At 41.8% G+C, this 25671-nt stretch overlaps 2 protein-coding genes and 6 non-coding genes across 8 annotated transcripts; 5 read left to right on the top strand and 3 right to left on the bottom strand.

Moving 5' to 3' along the window:
• The first annotated feature begins 1529 nt into the window (after nucleotides 1-1529).
• trnaq-cug (transfer RNA glutamine (anticodon CUG)) lies at nucleotides 1530-1601 on the top strand. Its single transcript has one exon. It is a non-coding gene; the product is annotated as a tRNA-Gln (tRNA).
• A 425-nt stretch (nucleotides 1602-2026) lies between these two features.
• Nucleotides 2027-2109, top strand: trnal-cag (transfer RNA leucine (anticodon CAG)). Its single transcript has one exon. It is a non-coding gene; the product is annotated as a tRNA-Leu (tRNA).
• Nucleotides 2110-3687: 1578 nt separating this feature from the next.
• trnaq-cug (transfer RNA glutamine (anticodon CUG)) lies at nucleotides 3688-3759 on the top strand. The gene has a single exon. It is a non-coding gene; the product is annotated as a tRNA-Gln (tRNA).
• Nucleotides 3760-4184: 425 nt separating this feature from the next.
• trnal-cag (transfer RNA leucine (anticodon CAG)) lies at nucleotides 4185-4267 on the top strand. Its single transcript has one exon. It is a non-coding gene; the product is annotated as a tRNA-Leu (tRNA).
• Nucleotides 4268-6266: 1999 nt separating this feature from the next.
• Nucleotides 6267-6338, bottom strand: trnaq-cug (transfer RNA glutamine (anticodon CUG)). Its single transcript has one exon. It is a non-coding gene; the product is annotated as a tRNA-Gln (tRNA).
• A 133-nt stretch (nucleotides 6339-6471) lies between these two features.
• On the top strand, nucleotides 6472-6554 carry trnal-cag (transfer RNA leucine (anticodon CAG)). Its single transcript has one exon. It is a non-coding gene; the product is annotated as a tRNA-Leu (tRNA).
• A 624-nt stretch (nucleotides 6555-7178) lies between these two features.
• Nucleotides 7179-10993, bottom strand: eif2b2 (eukaryotic translation initiation factor 2B, subunit 2 beta). The gene is made up of 8 exons (XM_004541849.5): nucleotides 10726-10993; nucleotides 10336-10456; nucleotides 8310-8458; nucleotides 8064-8227; nucleotides 7874-7969; nucleotides 7658-7795; nucleotides 7498-7564; nucleotides 7179-7371 (listed from the first exon to the last, which is right to left on the bottom strand). Exons 1-8 carry the CDS (start codon nucleotides 10895-10897, stop codon nucleotides 7214-7216), a joined length of 1065 nt encoding a protein of 354 aa, XP_004541906.1. The 5' UTR covers nucleotides 10898-10993; the 3' UTR covers nucleotides 7179-7213.
• Nucleotides 10994-16763: 5770 nt separating this feature from the next.
• tmed10 (transmembrane p24 trafficking protein 10) lies at nucleotides 16764-22235 on the bottom strand. Its single transcript, XM_004541850.6, has 5 exons — nucleotides 21993-22235; nucleotides 20930-21050; nucleotides 19935-20008; nucleotides 18530-18656; nucleotides 16764-18133 (listed from the first exon to the last, which is right to left on the bottom strand). The coding sequence occupies exons 1-5, from the start codon at nucleotides 22176-22178 to the stop codon at nucleotides 18012-18014; spliced, it is 630 nt and encodes a 209-aa protein (XP_004541907.1). The 5' UTR covers nucleotides 22179-22235; the 3' UTR covers nucleotides 16764-18011.
• Between the last annotated feature and the right edge of the window lie 3436 nt (nucleotides 22236-25671).

Genomic DNA, 25671 nt, shown 5'->3' with positions numbered 1-25671 from the left:
TTTCAGCAAGTTGAAACAATCTTTCTTATTGACTCCAATTAGCCTAAAATAAGGACTGGTCCCATCCCATGTCATGGCATGAAAATATGACAGGCTGTCATCAATTCAATCAGATACTTGCGAAAATGGTAAACACTGAGTAAAAATCCTTCAACATTTTTATTGTATTTCTGACAGTGTACACACAAAACAATAATATACAAACACACACGTACACATACGCTGTCCTTCGGCTTATTAAAAAGGCTGTCATGTTTTTGCTTGGTCAAAAAAAAAAAACCCAACAAAAAACAACAACCTGTTATTACTGTGCTGACTTCCTCATTTTGAAATGATTAGGTTTTTTACTTTTACAGCATTTCATCTTGGCTGATGATGGCCACTAACCTGATGAGCTCACATGAATGAAAGTAAAACTTCCTGTGAACGTAGCTGCTTCTCGCCGGGTGCGGTGGCGCGTGCCTGTCATCCAAGTTACTGGGAGGCTGAGGTTGGAGGATCGTTTGAGCACAGGAGCTCTGAGCTGCAGCAGGCTATGTCGATCGGGTGTCCGCGCTAAGTTCGGCATCGATATGGTGATCCTGGGGGAGCCCGGGACCACCAGGTCGTCTAAAGAGGGGTGCCCAGGTCGGAGACGGAGCAGGTCAAAGCCCCCGTGCTGCTCAGTAGTGGGATGGCGCCTGTGAATAGATGCTGTAGCGCAGCCTGAGCAATACAGCGAGACCCAATCTTTATACACACCATTATACCTGTCTCTACCTCACACAGCAGCCTCGTCAGCCCTTATTTATATTTTTAATTGACGTCAAAAACACTCACAAACCTGCTGCTCTGCTTGTCCTGCACCACCTCCACCTGCAACTAAATCTTCCACCCTAAACACTCCTGCCGCCCAGCAGGTGAAGACAAACTAAATCAATCAATCAATCAATCAATCAATCAATCTCTCTATCTCTCTATCTAATAACTTATTGCATTACAACTTGGCTAATGATGGGCAGGAAGTTTATGTGATGATGTCACACTCACAAACCTGCTGCTCTGCTTGTCCTACACCACCTCCACCTGCAGGACAGCTGCAAATACATCCTCCATCCTAAACACTTCTGATGCCCAGCAGGTGGAGACAAACTCAAACTAGGAAATTCATTCAGGTAACCTTTGGGTTTAATATTTGCATCTTATGATCACAGCTTTGACTGTCATGTAAAAAGGGGTTTTTTTGTTTTAGAAGTGAACTGTGCACAACTTCAGTACAGGCATGAGTCAGGATTTCAGGGTAAAGTAAATGTTTTCTTTACATCATTTCTTTGAGTGTATGGTGAAAGATTGCCAGGGAAGGGACTGTGTTGCATTTTACTGGGATAATTTCTCTATTTTTTTAAATAGATTTTTCATCTTATAATCAACAGTATATAAAACTATATATATATATATATATATATATATATATATACATATATATTACATATTGGCTGAATACTTTTTGGCAGGTTGCCATGATCAGGCAGTTCACACACTCTCACAGGGGTTCCATGGTGTAATGGTTAGCACTCTGGACTCTGAATCCAGCGATCCGAGTTCAAATCTCGGTGGGACCTGAGTTTTTTTATCCGCTGATTGGGATGTGAAACATTTGAGCGTCTTCTCTGGGACACCAAAACTGTGCTATAATTGTGTTTCCAGTGAGAGGTGTATAAAATCAAGCAGCAAACCTTGACCTCTCCCTTTACAAACACTTGTCAATCACTATGTGGTATTAAAGAGCTGTCTGAAATTCAGTTGTACACCACACAAAGTTACAGAGTGGGGTGTCTGAGTGCTGAGGTGCGCTTGTGCGTAAAAGTCACAGACACTCCCCTGACTCACTAACTGCACAGCTGACTTCAAAGTCAGCACAGAAAGTGGGCGCCACGAGTATGTGTTTCCATGGCTGAACAGCTGCTATATGTGTTATGTGGAGTATAACGTTTGTGTCGTCCCAACTATCTAAAGTTGTAACCTCCACGAAAGTCCCATGTAGTACGTCAGGATGGCCGAGCGGTCTAAGGCGCTGCGTTCAGGTCGCAGTCTCCTCTGGAGGCGTGGGTTCGAATCCCACTTCTGACATTCAAGCTTTGCTCTTCTTCATATTGTCACAACATACACTTGAAATTTGGTTGAACCACGAGGTTTCTCACAACTTGCTTATCACAGTTGTGCACCGTTCATCCCTGAACTGTAGTGGATTTTATAATGATGTACACTGTAAAAACATTCTACATAATTCTAATAAAATTCACTACAGGAAGCTGATTACTGGTGCACAACTAAATGTGTGCATCTTTGAATGTGCTCACATTGACACTGATGTGCTAAAAACCTGATTTTGTGAAGTCAAAACTTTCAGCAAGTTGAAACAATCTTTCTTATTGACTCCAATTAGCCTAAAATAAGGACTGGTCCCATCCCATGTCATGGCATGAAAATATGACAGGCTGTCATCAATTCAATCAGATACTTGCGAAAATGGTAAACACTGAGTAAAAATCCTTCAACATTTTTATTGTATTTCTGACAGTGTACACACAAAACAATAATATACAAACACACACGTACACATACGCTGTCCTTCGGCTTATTAAAAAGGCTGTCATGTTTTTGCTTGGTCAAAAAAAAAAACCCAACAAAAAACAACAACCTGTTATTACTGTGCTGACTTCCTCATTTTGAAATGATTAGGTTTTTTACTTTTACAGCATTTCATCTTGGCTGATGATGGCCACTAACCTGATGAGCTCACATGAATGAAAGTAAAACTTCCTGTGAACGTAGCTGCTTCTCGCCAGGTGCGGTGGCGCGTGCCTGTCATCCAAGTTACTGGGAGGCTGAGGTTGGAGGATCGTTTGAGCACAGGAGCTCTGAGCTGCAGCAGGCTGTGTCAATCGGGTGTCCGCGCTAAGTTCGGCATCGATATGGTGATCCTGGGGGAGCCCGGGACCACCAGGTCGTCTAAAGAGGGGTGCACCGGCCCAGGTCGGAGACGGAGCAGGTCAAAGCCCCCGTGCTGCTCAGTAGTGGGATCGCGCCTGTGAATAGATGCTGTAGCGCAGACTGAGCAATACAGCGAGACCCAATCTTTATATACACCCTTATACCTGTCTCTACCTCACACAGCAACCTCATCAGTCCTTCTTTGTCTTTTTAATTGACGTTAAACACACTCACAAACCTGCTGATCTGCTTGTCCTACACCACCTCCACCTGCAGGACAGCTGCAAATACATCCTCCATCCTAAACACTTCTGATGCCCAGCAGGTGGAGACAAACTCAAACTAGGAAATTCATTCAGGTAACCTTTGGGTTTAATATTTGCATCTTATGATCACAGCTTTGACTGTCATGTAAAAAAGGGTTTTTTTGTTTTAGAAGTGAACTGTGCACAACTTCAGTACAGGCATGAGTCAGGATTTCAGGGTAAAGTAAATGTTTTCTTTACATCATTTCTTTGAGTGTATGGTGAAAGATTGCCAGGGAAGGGACTGTGTTGCATTTTACTGGGATAATTTCTCTATTTTTTTAAATAGATTTTTCATCTTATAATCAACAGTATATAAAACTATATATATATATACATATATATTACATATTGGCTGAATACTTTTTGGCAGGTTGCCATGATCAGGCAGTTCACACACTCTCACAGGGGTTCCATGGTGTAATGGTTAGCACTCTGGACTCTGAATCCAGCCATCCGAGTTCAAATCTCGGTGGGACCTGAGTTTTTTTATCCGCTGATTGGGATGTGAAACATTTGAGCGTCTTCTCTGGGACACCAAAACTGTGCTATAATTGTGTTTCCAGTGAGAGGTGTATAAAATCAAGCAGCAAACCTTGACCTCTCCCTTTACAAACACTTGTCAATCACTATGTGGTATTAAAGAGCTGTCTGAAATTCAGTTGTACACCACACAAAGTTACAGAGTGGGGTGTCTGAGTGCTGAGGTGCGCTTGTGCGTAAAAGTCACAGACACTCCCCTGACTCACTAACTGCACAGCTGACTTCAAAGTCAGCACAGAAAGTGGGCGCCACGAGTATGTGTTTCCATGGCTGAACAGCTGCTATATGTGTTATGTGGAGTATAACGTTTGTGTCGTCCCAACTATCTAAAGTTGTAACCTCCACGAAAGTCCCATGTAGTACGTCAGGATGGCCGAGCGGTCTAAGGCGCTGCGTTCAGGTCGCAGTCTCCTCTGGAGGCGTGGGTTCGAATCCCACTTCTGACATTCAAGCTTTGCTCTTCTTCATATTGTCACAACATACACTTGAAATTTGGTTGAACCACGAGGTTTCTCACAACTTGCTTATCACAGTTGTGCACCGTTCATCCCTGAACTGTAGTGGATTTTATAATGATGTACACTGTAAAAACATTCTACATAATTCTAATAAAATTCACTACAGGAAGCTGATTACTGGTGCATCTTTGAATGTGCTCACATTGACACTGATGTGCTAAAAACCTGATTTTGTGAAGTCAAAACTTTCAGCAAGTTGAAACAATCTTTCTTATTGACTCCAATTAGCCTAAAATAAGGACTGGTCCCATCCCATGTCATGGCATGAAAATATGACAGGCTGTCATCAATTCAATCAGATACTTGCGAAAATGGTAAACACTGAGTAAAAATCCTTCAACATTTTTATTGTATTTCTGACAGTGTACACACAAAACAATAATATACAAACACACACGTACACATACGCTGTCCTTCGGCTTATTAAAAAGGCTGTCATGTTTTTGCTTGGTCAAAAAAGCAAAGCAAAGCAGTTTTTGTGCTTTTAGTTTTGCAAACTCAGTGAGTGGTTTTGCTATAAGTCTGAATAGTTTTAGAGATTGTGCTACAGGAATCACAGTTAGGGTTTAAGCATTCAGAAAAAACTGTAAAAAGACAAAGAAGGACTGATGAGGTTGCTGTGTGAGGTAGAGACAGGTATAAGGATGTGTATAAAGATTGGGTCTCGCTGTATTGCTCAGGCTGCGCTACAGCATCTATTCACAGGTGCGATCCCACTACTGAGCGACACGGGGGCTTTGACCTGCTCCGTCTCCGACCTGGGCCGGTGAACCCCTCCTTAGGTGACCTGGTGGTCCCGGGCTCCCCCAGGATCACCATATCGATGCCGAACTTAGTGCGGACACCCGATCGACATAGCCTGCTGCAGCTCAGAGCTCCTGTGCTCAAACGATCCTCCAACCTCAGCCTCCCGGTAGCTTGGATTACAGGTATGCGCCACCGCACCCGGCGACAAGCAGCTACGTTAACAGGGCTTTTAACCATGTCTGAGGTGACATCATGACACTAACCTGCTGCCCATCATTAGCAAAGTTGTAATGATGGGCAGCAAAGATGAGGAATGAATGGTGCACAATTGTTATATGCAAGTTTTTAGAAAGCTCGTGGTTAACCCAAGAGCATTTTGTCACAATATCAAGAAGAGTAAAGCGTCAATGTCGGAAGTGGGATTCAAAACCACACCTCCAAAGGAGACTGCAACCTGAACGCAGCACCTTAGACCGCTCGGCCATTCTGCCATTGCAGTGTCAGTTTGGTGGAGGTTACCACTGATACTTTGGAAGAAACAAACATTATCCTTCTCATAACACATATAGCAGCTGTTCAGCCATGGAAACGTAGTGCCAATAATCTACAATGTCATCCATACTGATCATTTGGCTGAATACTTTTATGCAGGTTGCCATGACCTGACAGTTCGCAAGATTTTGCATAGGTTCCATGGTGTAATGGTTAGCACTCTAGACTTTGAATCCAGCGATCAGAGTTCAAGTCTCGGTGGGACTGTTTTTTTGAGAGGTGAAACCATACTGCATGTCAGGTAATGATAACTTGTGCAGGTTTTTGGTCGCCAAGCGTTCAGGTCGCAGTCTCCTCTGGAGGCTTTTGTTCGAATATAGCAGCTGTTCAGCCATGTAAACACATACTACGAAGCTCGTGGCGCCCACTTTCTGTGCTGACTTTGAGGTCGGAAGAGGTTTGGAGCTGTGCGGTTAGAGAGTCAGCAGCGTGTTTGTGACTTTTACTCTGTAACTTTGTGTGGTGTGCAACTGAATTTCAGACAGCTCTTTAGTACTACTCTTTAGTGATTGACAAGTGTTTTGTAAAGGCAGACGTCATAGTTAGCTGCTTGATTTTATACGGCGTTCACTGAAAACACAATTCATACAGAAATTCAAAGTGCCGGAGAAGACACCTCCCAAATATCAGGTCCCACCGAGATTTGAACTCGGATGGCTGGATTCAGAGTCCAGAGTGCTAACCATTACACCATGGAACCCCTGTTGCAGCAATCATACTGTCAGGTCGTGACAACCTTCCAAAAAGTATTCAATCATACTTTTTGCCAGGTTGTAATGCCATCTATTACTGAATGAAATTGTATATTGTATTTTAAAATAATTACTTAGTATGTCAGGATGGCCGAGCGGTCTAAGGCGCTGCGTTCAGGTCGCAGTCTCCCCTGGAGGCGTGGGTTCGAATCCCACTTCTGACAGCGAAATTTTTCCATGATCTGTCAGACCTTCAGGTTGCTGTTTGTAGTCTCCCCCCCCCCCCCCCCCCCCCCACACACACAAAAAGAAATCACTTTACTACTGAAATTATGAACATGTGTTAATTCCAAATATACCTTAGTTGTGTGCTTGTAATCTCTCTACACTTTTGTAATCATCAACACTGTGAAGTCCTGAATAATTTGAAAAAAATTCACCAGAGGGAGAGGATTACCATTGTTCCACTCTCACCTCTCTTTGGAGACGTTCACACTGAGACTATTGTGATGAAATCTGACTTTCTCCAAGTCTTATTCTTCTTATCACCATCAGAAATACTCACAAACCTGCTGCTCTGCATGTCCTACACCACCTCCACCTGGACAACAGTTGCAACTACAGTCTGCTGTTCATCAGGATCATGTGACTCTGTTTCCACATCTTAGTTTGAATCCATTGTTCCATTAAAGGGAAGTCAGTGTTATTCATTATGATATGATGAGCGTTTATCTGTACTGGTGTTACACAATAACCTCAGCTGTTCTTAACAGCTCTCTCTTTATTGTAAGGGACTTCAGGTACAAAAAATGAAACCACATCAAAAGAGACACAAACTACACTGCAAAATCATTCATTTCTATTTATTTGTTAAATACACCGATTAAAGTTCATGGTCCTCTGGGTGGTAAAGTTCACTCATCAGTCTGTAGATGTATGACGGTGCGTGTCCTCCGATGTTGGAGATGAACAGTGTGATGAGCTCGGGCGGGACATAGTCAAACACAGGACAGTGCACATTCACCTTTGAGAGAATCTCACCTGAAATATAAACAGAAAAATGTGAGTTATTTTAAAAAAAACCTGACAAAGAGGATATGTCCAAATCTGAAAAGGATTTTCCAAAGGTGGGCACGTGGTTGAGGTCAGTTTTGTTGCAAATGTTACCTTCAGTGAATGGGAGCACCTCATGTGGGGAGACAAACTTATGGAAGGTATCCTCTTCATTTGGAAACTGAAATATGACATATCATGTTCACAGAAGTATGAGTTTAATCATTTATGGGGGTTGAAAGGAGATAACTTGGACTTTGGAGTAATCTCTTACCTGAGGTGAGAGCTTGAACATGGGAGCACAAACAATCAGAGGTGTGGAGTGATGCTTAGCTGCAAGGGCCAGTGTGTGTGTCCCGTTGATGGCCCTCAGGCCTCCATTTGCTAGAACTGTCTGTGTTCCAATGATGACCTGCAAAAAGATCATGACACAAGTTCACCTGCATGCTCTAACATGACTGCGCTAACGTCTCCTTAAAACGTTAAGTACCTTATTAACTCGAGACATGACTGCAAATATGGCAGCATCTGTGATCACAGTTGTTTCGATGCCAGCCTTTGAGAGGTTTGTAGCCATTTCGTGCCCCTGTAGAGAGGTGAAAAAATAAGATTAGGAACTGTGTTTTCTATCTAAAGTTAGACATTTAATATTTCCTTTATGACTGATGTAGATGAGCTACCTGGCAGAAAGGAGCACACTCTGCCACAATGACGTGAAACTTGCGTTTGCGTGCAGCATCTTTGAGGAAAGCCTCCACGGTGCGCGAGCGGCCGATCGTCATGATGACCTCATTAGAGTGGATGTGCTCCAGGGCCTGCATGGCAATGTTGTCGGTCGTTCCCTCTGAAAAACAGAATGATGGGCACCAAGAATTGGAGTGATTTAAAATACAAACTGACGCTATCTTGGTAATAACGCAACTTACCCAGTTCAGTGAGTAGCTCATTGATGGCCTCAATGACGTTGGATTTGAGGAGAGCAAAAGGTTGCCTGAAGTTCTCCTCGCTGAGTCCCCCAGAGGTCAGCAACTTGTGGAGGGATTCCTGGTCTGCTTCTTCACTGCTGCCCCGAGATCTGAAAGAAAAACACAGTTAAGCACAAATCTCACCAAAAACACAAAGTATTTCAGCCGTCTGTAGCTTAAGTATTTCTAAGCAACATACTCTCATCCTTTAATATATGGTACGATTGTACTTGCTTTTCATGGCTGCCTATTGATTCAACTTCAACTGTTAGGTCAAATGGTTTTCTGGGACAGAAGAAAAAACTTGAAACTGCAGCTCATTAGTTTGTTTTCAATTTGAGGGCAGCAACACATCTCAAATAGGTTGGGACAGCGACATGTTTGTAAATAGTTTGTAAACATCTGGGAAATGAAGAGAAAAGCTGCTGGAGGATGCTGGAGGATTCTAGCTGTTCGATAGTCCTGGGTTTTCTTTGTCACATTTACTTTACTTCAACACGCATAAAATGTTTCCAGATAGTCAAAGGTCTGGACTGCAGGAAGGGAAGCTCAGAGCTGAAGCACCTCTACTTAGGGCTGTTCGATATAACGATATATATCGGATGACGATATAAAAACATTTATCGTTTCATTTTATGCTATCGTTTGTTTCGTGGTGTCGCAAAATAAACTCTTTACAGCAATATTTTTTCATAGTTTTGATGGTCACTGTAGTGGCTATATTAATTTCTTAAAGTTCTCTCTTTCTCTTATATTTTATATAACCACACTACAGACGGACAAGCGCCTGCTTTTATGCGTTGTGGTTAGCAACAACGACGGTAACAGCATCGCGTGTCCGCTTGTTTATGTTCCACATAAACCTTTCACAATAAAGCTCAAGATCCTGTTGAGACTTTTCAAAATAAACAGAATCACGTGAAAGAGCAGATTATTTACGGATGAGAAGTAAAAAAGAGCCGCCTGGTGCTAAAAAATAAACCTTAGACTCAAACGTTAGAACAGGCTGTTTCCCGTGGCACACTGTGTAATAAATACTCACAAAGAAAACGGCAGCCGTTACAACTTATGTCTAAAAATGTATAGTTTCATACATCGGTTAAAACACTCGACTCCAGCTACATGACGCGCAGCTGGAAACACTTGCCGCAAGTCGAGCTGCCCGAGATTCACAGAATTTACAAAAATGTTACATTTTTGTGATTTATATCGTTATCGGGATGATAGAATTCTTATATCGGGATATGAGATTTTGGTCATATCGCACAGCCCTACCTCTACTACAGAGCCATGCTGCTGTACAAGATGCAGTTTACCAATATCTGAATGGGAACATATGTTACTCTAAAACCTGTAAATAGTTTTCAGCACTGATGATGCATAGAAGAGTTTTCCACTTTGACTCACTTCATTTGGTTTCTTCTTTACATGGTATAGCTTTAACATACACTTGTGGATGAACACAGGTGAACACAAACAATAATTTCTTTAAGTGCTCTTGATCCCATGCAGTGAATTTCCATGACAGAATCATGTCTGTTTTAAATGCAGTGCCATATGAGGGCCTGAATATAACAGGCATCCAGTCCTGTTTTTCAGTCTGGTCCCTTGCGCACAGAGTCTTCTCGAGTTTCTCAAAATCTTTTCATGATGCGATATTCAAAGTGTTCACATTTTTACGTTGAGGAACATTATTCTGAAATTCATCAACAATTTATGGAGGGCTTTTGCAGACTGGTGAACCTCTGCTGATCTTTACTTTACTTTGCCTCTTTAAGATGCTCTTTTATACCCAGTCATGTTAATTCCCTGTTCCCAGTTCACCTAATTGGTTTTAAAATGTTCCTCCAGCTGTTTACTTTTAGTACTGCTTACTTTTCCAGCTTTTTGTTCTCCTCATCCGAACTTTTTTGGGACACGTTGCTATCAAATTAAAAAGGACCAAATGGTTTTTTTTTTTGAAAATGGTAGGTTTTGGCGTCCTCACCTGGCATATTCCTCTCTGATGATCTTCAGCACCCGTCTGATCATGTTACCCACTGTGGTCTCTGAGGGCTGAGCTGCTGTCATCCTCCTCCCGTCTTTGCGGATTATTTCCATCAGATCACCTGAAATCGAGAAGATGTTTGCAAAAGACCAAAATCTTGGGATAGAATATTTTTTGTGTATGATTTTACATCAGCAACCATTTTTTCTACATGTTCAACATTTTACATATGTATATTCTGTATTGTTTAGATGTAAGGAAAGCTAAAGAAAGCTTATTTGTCATGTACTACAGCGTTATACCAGATTTAAAAACAAAGCCTGTTTGACTACAATGGCAGCTGTCGCTGCAGTTAACTTCACTGTGTCGACAACAAACAGCATTCAGCACCTGCACTGCTCCACCGAGCCTGGGCTGTAATTTTGCGGAGCAGGGCTGTCGTTTCTCGGGCTGTCTCCGCAGAGCCCCGGAGAGGTCCTGCCCCGGTCCCCCCGCGCTTCAGGTCGGACAGGAACGCCTCGACCCTCTCGGTTAGGTCTGTTTCTTTGTATGGGCCCGGCATAGCTGTTTTAAAAAGCTGTCACTGTAACACTTGAGTCACTCAATAGTTCCACCATGCCAGTGTTTTGACGAGGAAGCACTTCAGGAGTACATCCGGGTGGCTGTGGGCTCGCCGTCATCTGATTGGTCTGCCGCTTCACGTGCGTTACAGTAGAGTGGGTCGAAATTACAACAATTTCCCATTTCTACAGTAAAATGACAGTCTGAAAGTGAAATGTAAAACAACGATATATTATTATTATTATTATTATTATTATTATTATTATTATTATATCGTAAAAAATATCGGGTTATTATCTCAAAACCCGGACTTAATAACTTGAACATATATGCTATTTGATCAATTTTTAGTTATTTTCTCAGAAGATTGAGTACATAAGCTGAAATTTTGAGACAATAACTCCAACTTTGGACTTATAGACGAAAAGTTTTTAATTTTAGTTTTCCTAGTGGCAGAAATTAGATTCCATAATAAAAGTCTTGCTTGCTATTTATGAAAATATGCTCTGTATACATTGGAGATAAAACAAGCTTCAGCTAAAGCATACACCTTTCTGGTCAATGCTTTGTGCTATTTCCATTTAATTTAATTCTTTGTTGACAAATATTCCTTTTTATGGCCATTTTGGGCCGTAGATGCTGGATGAAAACCAAGAGAGGCTGAAAGAAGTGTATTTTTAAGAGAAATGGAAAACAGCGCAAGAAAGATTAATTATAGTAATATTAATAGTTACTATCATAGCAATAAAAAATAGTAGATATTTATCGTCTATGTATCGTTAAAACATTTAAATTGAGAAATTAGTGAACGGGCTGGCTGCTCGTTTGGTTTCAAATTTTATAGAAAACATATGTATATTTACACAAAGTTGACAGTTTATTAGATCTAGTCCACTCCTGGTTAATTTATACATACTGTAAAAAATGCAACAAAATAATTTTAATAAATTATATACAATTAAATAAAATATAAATAAGACACAAACACAAAGACACAAACACATCACAAGAGGCTTTTCTTCTTCCTGTCATTGTCAGACTCATTGAAAGTGATCACGCTGCACTGTTGAAAACATATATTTCCTAAAGAAGTGTTTCCCAACCTTTTGGAGCCATGGCACATATTTAACATTAGAAAAATCACGCGGCACACCACCAAACAAAAATGTCACAAAAGGCATATTGATCATTTCCCCCCGCGCACCAGGCATAGAGGAACTGGCTCGGTTTGTCCCCAGTATACCTTTTTTTGCTTTTTCTGATCACTACTCATGCTACGGCCTTCGTCTGGGTCGCAATTTTCTCCAGGACCCAGGTCAGATTTACCACTTTTTCTTTTCAAATATTTATCTATTGCTATTACGCGCTGCGTTGTCTCACTGACAATGTAATTTCCTCCACGTCATATTCTATTTTACTGGCAGTTGGCAACCCATTAAATTAGAGCAGATAGTTGTACTGCCCTCTAGTGGAAGAGAATGTAATTGTTCTGCTAGTTACTCACGTCGATCGCTTAGTGCACTAATCTGGTGGAACCAGATAATCTTCCACGGTACTCCTGATCATTTCTCGGTCACAGTGGTTGGAAAACACAGTCCTAAAGAGTAGGATTTTACATGTGTTTCAGTATGATGCTTGAAGCCAAAAGAAATCATCTCCCTTTAAAAAAAAACAACTTTTTGTATCCTTGTCAGCTGTTTAATAGGGGGTTATATTCTCAAGCAGCCCTTGGTTACTTGAGGCTGAGGCTGAGTGGAAGTTTGGCCTTGATATTACAGTTTTTTCTGAATGCTTAAACCCTAACTGTGATTCCTGTAGCACAATCTCTAAAACTATTCAGACTTATAGCAAAACCACTCACTGAGTTTGCAAAACTAAAAGCACAAAAACTGCTTTGCACTCAGTTTGCAATTTTGTAACACACACTTTGCAAAACTGTAGGCACAATTCACTGCACAACACTCAATTACCAAATTTCCAACACACTTCTAGCAAAAGTATACACATGTATGGCTATCATTAACACTAATTTGCCAACTGTCTGGCACACTTTCACATGTGAAAACTTTTTTAGATAATTAGTTCACTTTGCAATCAGCCTAAGCACTATAATACAGGTAAGCTGTGTGTGCAGAGTACAATGGAGGGAGCAGAAAGAGTGAGAAGTAGAGGAGGCCGAGGAAGAGGACGTGGAGGTGAAGAAGTAGGATGAAGAGGACGACAAGGACAAGGAGGAGCAAGAGGAAGATGAGGAGGGAGGAGAGGAAGATGAGGAGGGGGGAGAGGAAGGGTAGGAAGAGTAAGAAATAGAATTGCTGATGACATCAGAGCTACAATAGTGGACCATGTAATCAACCGTGGAATGACCCTGAGGGTAGCTGGCCAACAGGTCCACCCTATCTCGAGCCGCTACACTGTAGCAAGTACCATAAGGACATCTTGAAATGAGAATCGGTTAGTACAGTCACTTCACACAAAGATTTGTAGCACTGCCATATGCCAATGAGAAACACACCAATACCATTGATGTAAAAATACTGAAATTGTTACTTTACAGAATTGCTAGATGACCAGATGCTGGGGGCAGAGGAAGCATGTTCACTGCAGACCAAGTAACCCATATAGTCATTATGGCGATTGCAAATAATCCTATACTTGGAAATAAACACTTGTGTTTGTTTTGATGTGTTTGAATAAACACCAGTACTTATGGATCTATGACAGAAGTATGAGCTCAAACTGACATAGCCTACCTTGTGCACAGAGAAAGCAAAAGCCAGATGTGTTTTGTATTCATACCATCAGTGTGCAGTTGGCGCATTGTGTGCTTAGTAGATGATGGCTTGTGTGTACTGTTTGATACGGAAACACCATTTTTACGAAGGTGTGAAGAGTTAATCTAGCTGTGTTTGCTTTTGCAAGAGAACTACAATGTTTTGATTATTGGGTGACAGGTTTTCTTATTTGTGTGAAGAGTTTTGCAAAATTAGCCAATAGTTACAAAAAATGTGCTTAAGCAATCAGAAAAAACTGTAAGCCATTGAAATACTGCTGACTTTTCTTGGATTTCTACTAACTATAAGTTTCTGAGAATATGTCGGGACTGTTGCTTTATGCAGGGGGATTATTAACAGACTTAAAAACTCCTTTGTCCCACACGCCATCAAACTGTTTAACTCCTCTCTGGAGGGGAGAGGGAGGGGAAACAGGAGGACAAAGGAGGGGGGAACAACTAAGCTGTAGTGCCTCTTCACCTCACTGTACAATACCTTGTGCAATACTTTTTGTAAATAGTCAACAGTGCAATAGACTCAATACTTGAAATGTGCAATTCACTTGTATTTTTATTTTTTATTCCTATTTATTCTATTTATCCCCTTTGCATATTTTATTTATATTTGTTTCTGTATTTATATATGTGTGTGTGTGTGTGTGTGTGTGTGTGTGTGTGTGTGTGTGTGTGTGTGTGTGTGTGTATATATATATATATAACAATTCTGTAACTGTAACTTCGGTCGTTGCTGTGCTTTTTTTGGAAATCGAATTTCCCAGAGGAACCCACCCGAGGGATTAATAAAGTTCTATCTTATAACAAAGCAATAATAGAGCGCAGTCCCATGATATTCCATCACCTTGAAATTAATGTTGAGGTTATTGTCTGTCACAATCATATGATTTTGTATTGAGCCTGGTGGATTGTGATTATGGTGCAGGTATCCTGTGGCACTGATCTGGGAGTCTGAATAATTGATAGCAACTATAAGTGGAATCTCTAACTAAAGTACACCCTGGCGTCTCTGTATTATCCTCCAGTAACAGTCGTGACTGTCAGCCTTCCTCTTTCAGACACAAGTATTTTATTTGGATGCATATAAGACATTATAAAGTATTGCCTCACAAAACACAAAGATAAGAACACAGTTGCTCACTTTTCATCTTTTGATGGCATCTGCCTCTTCTCACTGCAGAGGTTCAATCTATTGGAAATTGTTTGGATCGAAGCATCTTCCACATGAGGTTAATGGCTCCATCATCTCTTCAGATACGCTGTGTTGCATGCATCCTAGCTGTGTTTAGATGGTTATCATCTTCTGGACAGTTTGATCACTCGCCTCTGTCAGTGCGCCCCAGGGCAGCTGTGGCTACAATGTAGCTTGCCATCGCCAGTGTGTGAATGTGTGTGTGAATGGGTGAATGACTGAATGTAGTGTGAAGCGCTTTGGGGGTCCTTAGTGACTAGAAAAGCGCTATACAAATGCAGGCCATTTACCATTTAATTGGTCATTAGTGATCATTATTCACGTGCTTTAAGGCATGCAAAAAGAAAATTTATTGGTCGTTACTGTGATCAACAGAAAGAGTTGTTCTAAAAAGTAAGATTAATAGGTTAGTGAGGCAGGTTCTCTAGCCAACCTAGATAACTGCTGTTATGGTGATGGGATGTTTGGATTTCTGGTTTAAAATCATTAGTGTGACAGGAAATTTGAATGTCATCAGGCTGTGACACAGAGGACACCTGTTTTTCTGCTTGGTTTTAATTTGTTAGCAACACTGTTTTTCCACTAGATTTTAGTCTATTTCTAGATTGTTTGTTACTAAAATTATTTCATTGATTTTTTTCCACTTTGATCTGGCAAAAAATACATTTAAAAGGTGACTTCCACATCTAAATATTAGGCTACTGGAAAGCATCAAGTCACTTTAACATGATGGCTTCATGTTAGAAACTGTAGCACTCAGCAGATTCAATAACAGTCATAAACAAACATAAACACACTTCACTAGCACACCCTTTTGCCTTCAGAACTGCTTTAATTCTTTGTGGCAAAGATTCAACAAGATGCTGCCAAAGAAACATCCCCAACTTCATTACATCATCACTACCATCCTGAACCAGTGATACGAGGCATCCGGAATCCAAGTTTTCATGTTCCTTAGTCCAAATCTTCTTTTGTCCAATTCTGGTGAGCCTGCGTGAACTTTAGCCTCAGTTTCCTGTTGTTAGCAGACAGGAAATACACCTGGTGTGGTCTTCTCCTGCTGCAGCCCATCTTCCCAAACTTCTGTATGTTGTCCATTCATAGACGCTGTTCTGAATACCTTGGGTGTGACAAGTGTTTTTGAGCTATTATTTGCTTTCAATCAACCAACAGTAACAGAAGAATGACAGTCTAACTGAAGTGACAGTTGCCATTGTAGTCAAACAGGCTTTGTTTTTAAAACCGCTATAAAGCATTAGTACATGTGAAATACGAGCAGAAATTGCTCTTTAGCCTTCTTTACAGCTAAACAATACAGAACATGCATATGTAACATGTTGGAAACGTGGAAAGGCAAAAATAAATAAATGGAGGTTTCCGATGTATTTAAAACGGTAAAAACACAATAAAAACATGACTAAAAATGATTAAAACAATCTGGTCATTCTCTGACCTCTTGCATCAATGATGGAGTTTCACCCAACTTGCGAGAACTGCTGCTCACTGGATATTTTCCTTTTTTTTTTTAACCCATACTCTGGAAACCCCAGAGATGGTTGTGTGGAGAAAATTCAAGTGGACAAGCAGTTTCTGATATACTCAGACGAGCCCATCTGGCACCAGCAAACAGGCCACATTCAAAGCCACGCAAATCACCTTTCTTCGCCATTCTGATGCTCAGCTTGACCTTGAGCAGGTTGTCTTGACCATGTCTACATGTCTAAATGCACTGAGCTGCTGCCATGTGATTGATTAGATGCATGCACTACTTGGCAGTTGGGCAGGGGTACATAACAAATCAGCCAATGAGAGCACATGCACTCTACATGCGTCTCCTACTTTTCAAAAATGCCTAAATAGGCAATTCAAAGGACAAAACAAAAATAATGTAAATCCATCCAATAGTTTATTGAATAAAAGCCCAACACAAATTTACAAAATTTAATCAGTCAACATAAAAATCAGTGACTGCGCACAACGTTCACTGTTAAAAATGTACCCCATGACAGATGCTTTAAATTATCCCCATCAAAAACAATCTGCAACCACCCCGAGCCAAAACAATTCTGCTGGAAAGAAGCATGTTGGATGGATCTGCACATACTGTAGTTGGGAACTGATATTTGTGAAATTTCAGAAGAATAATTAGCTCTACCAGTGTCAAGAAGAAGGGCCTGTGACTGAAAATGCTTGGACAGCTTTACATTTCAACACCTCTGTCCATTGCACTCTGACAGGAGAAGCTTTCACAAATATATATATGTAGATATATATAAACTGTATAATAGAAATCAGGAGGGTGTTTTTACTCATAACCATATACATAGGATGTTACAAATTCCTTCCTAGGAACAAGGTTTTTGGTTCCTTGCTTCATTTGATAGGTGATGTTAATGTTCCGAAACAAAAATCTATGCAAGAGCCCATAGAAATGACCTAATTTACAACTAAGAATATTACTGACAACTCACAACCCCCAAAAAGAAAAAGAAAATTACCAGTTGAAAGAACTAAGTGGTAATTACAATATGAAAAAAAAAAAAACAGTTAAATTTAGCTACCAGACATGTATGCAAATTAAGTGACAAAACACAGAAGTTCAGTGGTTGCCAATTGTCTCATCAAAGTAACAACAAACTGTGTTTTCAAAGAACCTTCACTCAATAAAAGGGCACCAAGGATCTAGTTTACTTGGCATGGCAAAGAATGAGTGTATAAACAGGAGGGCAAAAGACATTCGCTCATGGCACATCCATTCAAACTGAGCTCAAAATCAAACATTGCTGTTCAACGAACGCTCGAAGTTCTTATTCAGTGAGCTGCAACATTCGAAACAGTGCAGACAGAAATGTCAACCACAGAGACGGACATCTCCCATGTCTTACAGTGCATTTCTCCCTACAGCGCTTTTCATGTTTCCAACCACTAAATAAGCAGGTGATATTTTTTTTATTTTTACTTTTATTTTTCCCCAGAAGAAAACCTTGGTACTCTCTCTCTCAGCCTTGAAAACTAGATTTTGAGCCCCCACTTGCTGTTGTTTGCTGAAGCTAGTCCAAGGAGGGTGGATGTTTGGATGTGTTGGCTGACCGTCAGGCAGCGTCCCGCGAGGTAAGGAGCTGGGAGCGGGTCGCTCTACTCAATCAGCTTCTTAGCCTTGAAGAAACGCCTCAAGTAGAAGACCTGCCATGTGGCCAGCCCAATCAGACAGCACATGGAGAATATGCTGAAGTACAGCACGCGTGTGTTGGTGGATTCTGTAGACAGATGACCGAAAAAAGGGTAGCCGTGTTATAGGACAGTGATGCAATACTCCTTGTTCATCACTGAAGTAACCACTACAAGCAGACAACTTTACTCTGACGTCTTTAGCTACTTCCTAAGAAAACAATAACAAAGGAACATTTGCAGCAGATGGCTGCTCCAGCCCGACAATGCTTCTGCTAGAGGTTTCTTTATGCTAAATCTGAGTTTTCCCTTCCCACAGTCACCAAGTCCAAGTTTATAAGGAGTTGTGTGACTTTTGGGATTGTTGGATTTTTAACTTAAAATACACTCCTTGAGGTGACAGCTGCAATTTGCCACTATATAAATAAAATTAAACTGAATTCAGTGAGAGAGCTACTGAATAGCTATGTGCTGGGTTGTATTACCATTGGTGTCCCGCATCTCCTCTTCTCTTTTTTTCATGTAAGCAAAGTCGTTCACGATGGACTCCGAGAGGTCTTCCAGGCGCCTGAGCTCAACCTCAAGAGGCTTCAATTTCTCCACCTTGGCAATCTGGACAAAAGAAAATGATCAGAGGGAAATGGCAGAGAAGGTTGTACAACAGCTTGAGAAGAAGGGTTATTAAATAATTTGTCCAGCAGGTGTCAGTCTAGTGTCGTGTGTATGCCAAAGCATTCCTGTTTACACAGGTTCATGAGAATCTGCCATTCGAACTCTGGTGTGAACAATTGCACCTGAGAAAAGCCTGGGTGTGGTTGGCCTTGTTCCGCAACCACAACCAACCACAGCGTGTTATGATATCAATGCACGACGTGTACCAACTCAACTAGCGTCAGAAAGTTTCTTGGTTATGTGGTAGCTCCTGGTTTGTTTTTTTTGTGCATGACTTGATGTAAGCCACTAGAACAAATTCTCATCAGTCCAAGAAAGGCCTGGAAAACTGCCCGAAACAGGTTTGAATGTTTCTACTTAATTTCTCTATGCATCCTTTAGTCGTGTGAAACAAAAATAAATAAAGTAAAATATATATTTATTTATTTTTCAGGCCCACTCAGCCATTAGGACCTTGGATGTAAAAAACCCGTGAGCTGCCAAATGATCAAAAACACAGCACACTACAGCCGGCTCTACCAAGCACACATTCTCAAGTATTCTGCAACAGTGAGGAATTCTTCCAGTGTTTTTAACTACACCCCCCACTGAACAGCTTGCAAATTTGTTCAATAAGTAACATGTCCATCTATGTAGGTGAATACATGGTGGGTGGAGCTGAAATTGCAGCTACCCACAAACAGGAATGCCCACTTGGAAGTCTCGGCGAACATCCATCAACACGCAAAGAACAGCATGTAATGTTTGTGCGCTGCGTGTGGGTGGGGAGGGAGGACTGATCATCAGCTCACAGCTCTTTATCACGCCTAAATTTCTAAAGTGTTGCCTAAGGCAGTCACAGTTAGTGGTAATACATTTTCGGGAAAGGAACCCAAGTACTGTGACGATACACACGTCCCTATACAAGAAAAATTGAATGATGTGAAGCCAGAGAACCTCCCGCACACATTACCAAAGCACCCTGAGGTCAACACTGTCCTTCAACAAAAGACAACTACAGCAGTACTTCCAGGAAAAAAGACAAGTTTTAAAAAAGGAGGCTCTGAGGTCACAACTGCCAGATTATGCTTCCGTAACATTTGATTAACATGAGACTAAACCTATATGTAACAGTGAAGATATTGTAGGCTGCTTCAAGAAAACCTACTGACCTGATCTCCAAGACACCATGTGCATCATCTATATGAAAACAAACAAACATTTCAGACTGATTCTGACCTCTTCGTAGTTTTTGGCCTCAACACCGTGCTTCATGTCCAGATTGACCAGCTGGTCAGGCACTCTTCCAGTTCCTGATTAAAAGAGCAAAAAACTTTAATCATCATATTCAATTTCACTGAAACATTTAAAATGAGCATCATTTATATAATTTATCCTTTCTAGCACTTTTTTTTTTTTTTTTTACCAAGCTTCACAAAGTGCTGTAAAAGAATACTCTTTTACAGCACTTTGTGAAGCTTGAACTAAAAATCACTAACTTACACACCAGGAAAGACAAGCATTGTAAAACTTTAACAGTCACAGTGCAAATAGGAATCAATACATAAAACGTATAGATAATTGATGTATTTGTAGCGATGCCCTGATTTTGAAACATTGGCTTGATGTGATGATGATAATTTTGGCCTTTCTTATTTCTTCCCCCTATCTGAAATGTAGAAATCCCCATACAGGGCTCGCAAAATCGCTAGCCCGACATCCCGGAGCTAGCGATATCTCCGGTCGGGCGACCAAAATCTATCTCAACCCGCCCGTCGGGTTATCATATAGCCCGACGGGCGGGGCTGAGATAGATTTTGGTCGCCCGACCAGAGATATCGCTAGCTCCGGGATGTCGGGCTAGCGATTTTGCGAGCCCTGCCATATAGTAAAGAATCAATAAATGTAGTCTTTCAGTTGTACATTATGTCATGTTGAACATTTAGCACTAGTTGTTGTCACCAGCCACCTTATAGGCCAACAGTGGCTGGAATATCACTTGCATTCATTTATTTTATTAATCATTTTCATTAATTACACTTTTCAGTTTCATGACCATCTATCGATATAACCCAAAATCACTGCAAAATCTACTAAAACTAATAAGTAATAGCGGATGAAGACAGCGGGTTAAATGGTTAATCAGAAGATTTGACAGTGACTAAGGCATAAAACCAAGTGTGTGTGAACAGCAGCAGCTGTCCATAACACACATGGGGGGTTGGCATGCTTACCCATGGGTGATTTGCTCTCGAAGCAAACCTCAAACATGTCATAGTCCTCTGTGGTGAATGCAAACTTTCCTTTTGAAGCATCTTCCTTGGAGTAAAGAGTGTGGCCAGAGGAGTCTGTGATCTGCAAAGATACACAAAAGCAATAAACAACAGTCAAGAGCCAAAGAAACAGCAGAATATTAACTGAAATATTTAAATCAATACTGAATTACTTTGCTCTTTAATGTGGGAATTTTAAATCATTGACCAGTATTATCACTAATAATGGTATTTTTATGACACCAACATGAGGATTTCAGACACTTCAACTATGTCGTTTTCTAGATAGTTATAGGCTGAGATTGTGATGATGGTTGCTTGTCATCCTTACATGTGTCTGAAAATGCAAGGCTGCAACACCCCACGCAAGCCATTAAACTGCCAGCTGTTAGAACATGAGGGGAGTAAAAAAAACAAAATAACTTCGTGAGGACGCAGTGCAATCTGTAACAGTATAAATATCGGTCATTTTCTTTGATGTGAGGAAAATCTTTTAAGATCTTCATTTAAATAATACACAAACCATCACTGACGTGTTGGAAGCTAATGTGCTAATATGGCTAAGCTGTGCTTGGCAGCTGAATGGACCCTAAGACTGACGTGTAACAGCAGCAGAGCCCAGACGAAGTCACCGGCAGGGTCGTTTCTCCAATGTTTTAATATAAATACGTGCACTGTGTGTTACAGCGAGTGCTCACTAGTGTCAAGGTATCTTAACTAATTTTTTTAAAAGTAAATTACCCCTCAAATTAACCTGAACGGGAGTGTTAGCGAGCACTGACTGTAGCCAGCTGGCTAATTAGCTTCTAAAACCAGGAAGCCGAGGTTTTCTGGGCCTGGGCTAGCTACAATGCTAACAACAGTAGACATTTTCGCAGCAGAAATTACTCGATTTAACATATATAGCCACGAGAGTCACTTGTAAGCGATGCATCGGGTCATTAAAAACCAGATTGAAGCCATTTCGGCCCCGACAACAAACTTGGTAATGGTGAGGGTAGCTAGCCAGCAGGTCTGCGCTCACCTTCAGATTAGTTTTCGTGTTCGCCTGCTCGCTTATGTCATACTCCCCCGTGACTAGCACGTCTTTGTGGATCTCCTCCCGTAAACACTTTCTGGTGTTGACCGGTAAAAAGAAGGAAATTGATAATACCGATTCAATAAGAACCGGTAAGAGCAGTAGCGCAGCGACTCGAGCCATGGCTACCATCAACCGACCAACCAGACCGTGCCAGCCAACCAGCTTAACACCGACTTCCAACTCACACTACCGGCCTCCCTTAGCACTCCAGCGCCGCCGCTGGCCTGGACGTGGAACTCCAACTGCAGATCCTGTGTCCATGAAGTTCGGGTGAGGTCCAAGTGTTTTATTTTTTGTTCATTTTAGTTTATCTTAGTCCCTTTACAGTCATTTTATTATATTATATCCAGGCTTGCCAACTGGTTAAGAGCAATATTCATGGAATTAAGAATAAAGCATATAAAAATATAAACACTTTGTCCAGGCAATTGTCTTCTCTGTGTACTTCCTCTTTTCGTCCTGCCTCGCAGCAGCGCATGTTTAAAACCTTTTGTCCAGCATATCTATTATATCTAAAACTAAAGATATTTGTATAGAACCTGGTATTTGCCAATCACAAACCCTGTTTTTTTTTCTTCTTTTTTCATAATTTGGGGTTATTATCAGAATCAGAATCAGAATGGGTTTATTGCCAGATGTTGAGGTTTACAACATTAGGAAATTGCTGCGGTGCTTCAGTGCAAACAATAAGAATTAAAGTGCTATGTAGAAAGAAAGATATGTGCATGAGATATACATGAGATATATACATGAGAGTAAGAATTATGAGTGCTACGTAGAAAGATATATACATGAGTGCAGGTGGTGATCAGTGCCAGACATGAAATGATGCAGTGACACAGCGTAGGGTCATGTGTTAGTGGCGGGGACAGTCATGTGGTTATTGTTCATGTGTCCAACAGCAGAGGGGAAGAAACTGTTCTTGTGGCGAGAGGTTCTGGTGCGAATGGACCGGAGCCTCCTGCCTGAGGGGAGCAGGTCAAACAGACTGTGTCCAGGGTGAGAAGGGTCAGCTGAGATCTGGGCTGCACGCCGCAGTGTCCTGGAGGTGTACAGGTCCTGCAGAGATGGGAGTCTGCAGCCAATCACCTTCTCAGCAGAGCGCACAACACGCTGCAGTCTCTGTTTGTCCCTGATAGTGGCTCCAGCGTACCACACGGTGATGGAGGAGGTGAGGATGGACTCGATGATTGCAGTGTAGAATTGCATCATCGTCCGTGTTGGCAGGTTGAATTTCTTCAGCTGCCTCAGGAAGTACATCCTCTGCTGGGCTTTCTTAATGACGGAGGTGATGGTGGGCTCCCACTTCAGGTCCTGGGTGATGGTGGTACCCAGGAAGCGGAATGAGTCCACTGAGGTGATGGGGGTGTCAGTCAGGATGATGGGGGGGAGTGGGGCTGTGTGCTTCCTGAAGTCCACAATAATCTCCACTGTCTTCTGGGCATTCAGCACCAGGTTGTTGTGGCTGCACCAAGACACCAGACGTTCAACCTCCCTCCTGTAGGCAGACTCGTCCCCGTCCGAGATGAGCCCAATGACGGTGGTGTCATCTGCGAACTTGATTAGCTTGACAGACTGGTGGGTGGAGGTGCAGCAGTTGGTGTACAGGGAGAAGAGCAGAGGAGAAAGAACACAGCCCTGAGGGGAGCCGGTGCTGATGGTCCGGGAGTCCAAGACATTCTTTCCCAGCCTCACATGCTGCTTCCTGTCCGTCAGGAAGTCAGTGATCCACCGGCAGATGGGATCAGGCACATTCATCTGGGAAAGCTTGCCTCGGAGATGGTCTGGAAGGATGGTGTTGAAGGCAGAGCTGAAGTCCACAAACAGGATCCTGGCGTAGGTTCCTGGGGAGTCCAGATGCTGCAGGATGAAGTGTAGGGCCATGTTGATGGCGTCGTCTACAGACCTGTTGGCTCTATATGCAAACTGCAGGGGGTCCAGGAGGGGGGCCGTGAGGGTCTTGAGATGGGAGAGAACTAGGCGCTCAAATGACTTCATGACCACAGATGTCAGAGCCACGGGTCTGTAGTCATTTAGTCCAGTGATCCTAGGTTTCTTGGGGACAGGGATTATGGTAGAGGACTTGAAGCAGGCAGGCACATGACATGCCTGCAGTGAGGAGTTGAAGATGCCAGAAAACACTGGGGCCAGCTCGTTTGCACAGTGTCTGAGGGTGGCAGGAGACACATCGTCTGGGCCGGGAGCTTTCCGAGCATTCAGATTCTTAAACTGCTTCCTCACATCTGCTTCATGAATATGAAGAGTTGTGGTGGGAGGAGGTGGTGTGAAATCCTCTTTTGTGTGGGGTGAGGGGGCGGGTGTTGCAGGTGAACAGTTTGAAGGTGGTGATGGCTCTATGGAGGGGGGAGAGGTGGGGGAATGAGTGTCCAAAGTGCCTCTATTGTTGGGGTCGTTGGAGGTGTGAAGGCTGCCTGATGGCTCGTCAAAACGACAGTAGAAGTCGTTGAGGGTGTTGGCCAAGAGCAAGTCGTCAGTGGAGTGGGGGGTTTTAGGCTTGTAGTTTGTAATATTCCTAAAACCTTTCCACACAGAGGCCGAGTCATTCTCTGAGATCTGCTGCTGCATCTTCTCAGAGTGCTGATGTTTGGCAATGTCCACTTCCTTAGTGAACCTGTACTTGGCCTCTCTGTAGCAGTCCCTGTCTCCGCTTCTGAACGCCTTACTCTTTTCCAGCCACAGCTTTTTGAGTTTAGGGGTAAACCAGGGTTTGTCATTGTTATAACTCACCCTGGTGCGTGATGGACCAGTATCTGAACATACTGAACTTTATAACTTGACATTTTAAGTTTTATGTTAATTTTCTTGATGTTTTGAGTTAGTGAGTTGAAATTTTGATTTATGGGTGGCAAAAAATGTTTTTCTAAGAAATATTTTTTGTTTTGTTTTGATTGGAGTGGCGGAGTAAGCTTTAAATTACATTTTTAAAGTAGCTGAAACAGTTTTGCACCTATTTTTAGTCTTTTGTTAAGTTATGGTTTACTTTTATAACTTTGGTGCAAAGAGAAGGATGCATTTGCAGTAGGCATGACATTGCAGATCTGGTTTGCACTCAGGCAATTAAAATACTTACAAGGACTCTACCTTGACAGAAACTACCAGAAGAATCACAGCAAGACTTTTCTATGACTAAACTGTTGTAAAAATAACTGCTCAGGTCACAAAGAGCCCTTACCACAAAGCAATTAACACCTAAGAAATCTGCTAGTGTATCATCTACAAAGGGAGGGACTGGTACATGCATATGTGAAAAACTCCAAATTGGTGTAAAGGCAGCGATCAATGACAGGTGGCATGGACACCAAACAGACAGCAGCTGCAACAGAAGAGGAATCAAAATTTTGGCCAGTGAAAGCTGAAGGAGGATTTCTTCATCCTTTGATCATGTGTAAGCTAATCCTGACTGCCTTCTGTACCACTCACTGGGCAGGCAGGGGAGCACTTTCTATATTCTATTTAGTGAAGCCCTCAACTACAGAATCTTTTCTACTTCATATAATAACGCTCCACATCGTCATTACATGAAGTAGAAAAGTAGATTCTCCAGCAGAGAGTCAACTGTTCTCCATTTCCACCCTGTACTGTCACAATATTCAACTCTCTG

Source organism: Maylandia zebra, linkage group LG15 (assembly GCF_041146795.1).
Source record: "Maylandia zebra isolate NMK-2024a linkage group LG15, Mzebra_GT3a, whole genome shotgun sequence".
Classification (NCBI taxonomy): domain Eukaryota; kingdom Metazoa; phylum Chordata; class Actinopteri; order Cichliformes; family Cichlidae; genus Maylandia; species Maylandia zebra.
This window is presented reverse-complemented; position numbering and strand designations above follow the sequence as displayed.